Source organism: Plasmopara halstedii (genome assembly GCF_900000015.1).
Source record: "Plasmopara halstedii genome assembly, contig: Scaffold_555, whole genome shotgun sequence".
NCBI lineage: Eukaryota > Oomycota > Peronosporomycetes > Peronosporales > Peronosporaceae > Plasmopara > Plasmopara halstedii.
This window is the reverse complement of record NW_020187475.1, coordinates 1,690,476-1,691,682: the sequence shown is the minus strand read 5'-3', so window position 1 is coordinate 1,691,682 and position 1,207 is coordinate 1,690,476. Positions and strand designations below refer to the sequence as shown.

The 1,207-nt window shown below is 55.2% G+C and overlaps 1 protein-coding gene across 1 annotated transcript in view; it reads left to right on the top strand.

The window, feature by feature from the left end:
* Positions 1-990: 990 nt before the first annotated feature.
* The window catches only part of PHALS_11863 (ubiquitin fusion degradation), a gene marked incomplete at both ends in the record, with an annotated part of 1,989 nt that continues 1,772 nt past the window's right edge, over positions 991-1,207 (top strand). Inside the window, one exon of the mRNA XM_024727300.1 lies at positions 991-1,125. Within this exon, the coding sequence (XP_024577891.1) occupies positions 991-1,125 (135 nt within the window). The remainder of the gene's footprint in view (positions 1,126-1,207) is intronic.

Below are 1,207 nucleotides of genomic sequence, written 5' to 3'. Positions count from 1 at the left end.
ATTCCGGGGCGTCGGGCAATTATGCTCGATGCTCCACGATGGAAGGAAGTCAGCTGTATGCTGTGACGCTGAAAGCGCGGTTGGGTGACATCGTCACTGTTCGCCTAGCGACGACGACGCGTTTCACGGTCCCGAAGGTCCCTGTGGACCTCGGAGTCAAGTTCTTTGGCTTTGATAGCGTGGAACGTTGTCTGTTCTTAGACTTGGATGCAAGGTGTGACCTCATCCTAGGAATGGCATGGTTGGAACACCATGAGCCATGGATTGATTGGAAGTCAAAGACCTTGGGCGCTAAGCGCACGTCTCCTGGTGAAGCATTGGTGAGTCATGAACCCACCTCTGCTAGGAGACAAAAGCGCGATTGGCGAGAGCACTGGGCCGAGACGGTCAACGTGCCTGGCACTGAAATGTCCGAGTTCTTACACACCAACGGTGTATTGGACAAGAGTCCCGAGCGTAGCTCGCGGGCTGATCGAGGAGTGGCACATTACCCACTGAGTGCTACTCAATTTTCAAAGCAGTCGCTGTATGTCATGCGTGACATGGTCGGCCTAGGGACGAGGCATCGAGGGTGAGGCCCTGAGGGTGAGGCCCCCGAGATGCACGTGGAGTGATACGTAGACCACTGAGCGCTGATCAAGTATCAAAGCAGTCGCTGCATGTCATGCACGACATGGTCGGACAGAGTCCGAGGTATCTTAGACACGGCCCTTCAGATGCGCGTGGAGTGGCATGATATCCACTGGACGACGACTGCGGGGTTAGCAGTTCTTGATTTTGTAGATAACATCGGTCTCCAAAGGAGGGGAAGTGAGGGTGACACCGGATTACGCGGAGTGCGTGTTCACCCTGCTTTCACCGAGACATAGAACCTTTGTACAGAGGCGACGGCGACGCTGTATGCTGGCGGCAAGACGCCAGGCGTCGACCCTGATTCAGGGTGCGTCTACCGTAGACGATGGCGCACAGTTATACATTCTCGTCAACGGTATGACGGAAGAGAAAGATGGCGACGTCCGCCTCGAGGCTATGCCTGCAGAAGATGCTCCTCTTGAGCTGGACGAGATGCCCCTTGAAGAGTTCGGCAGTGCCTTGAAGGCAGGCGATTTGGCCGAAGTGGTCATTGTACGTCCGGGTGAGGAGATAAACTCGTCATCGCTTCTGGATGAAGCTGTTTTGGAGGACACTAAGAGAGTGCTAAGCGCAC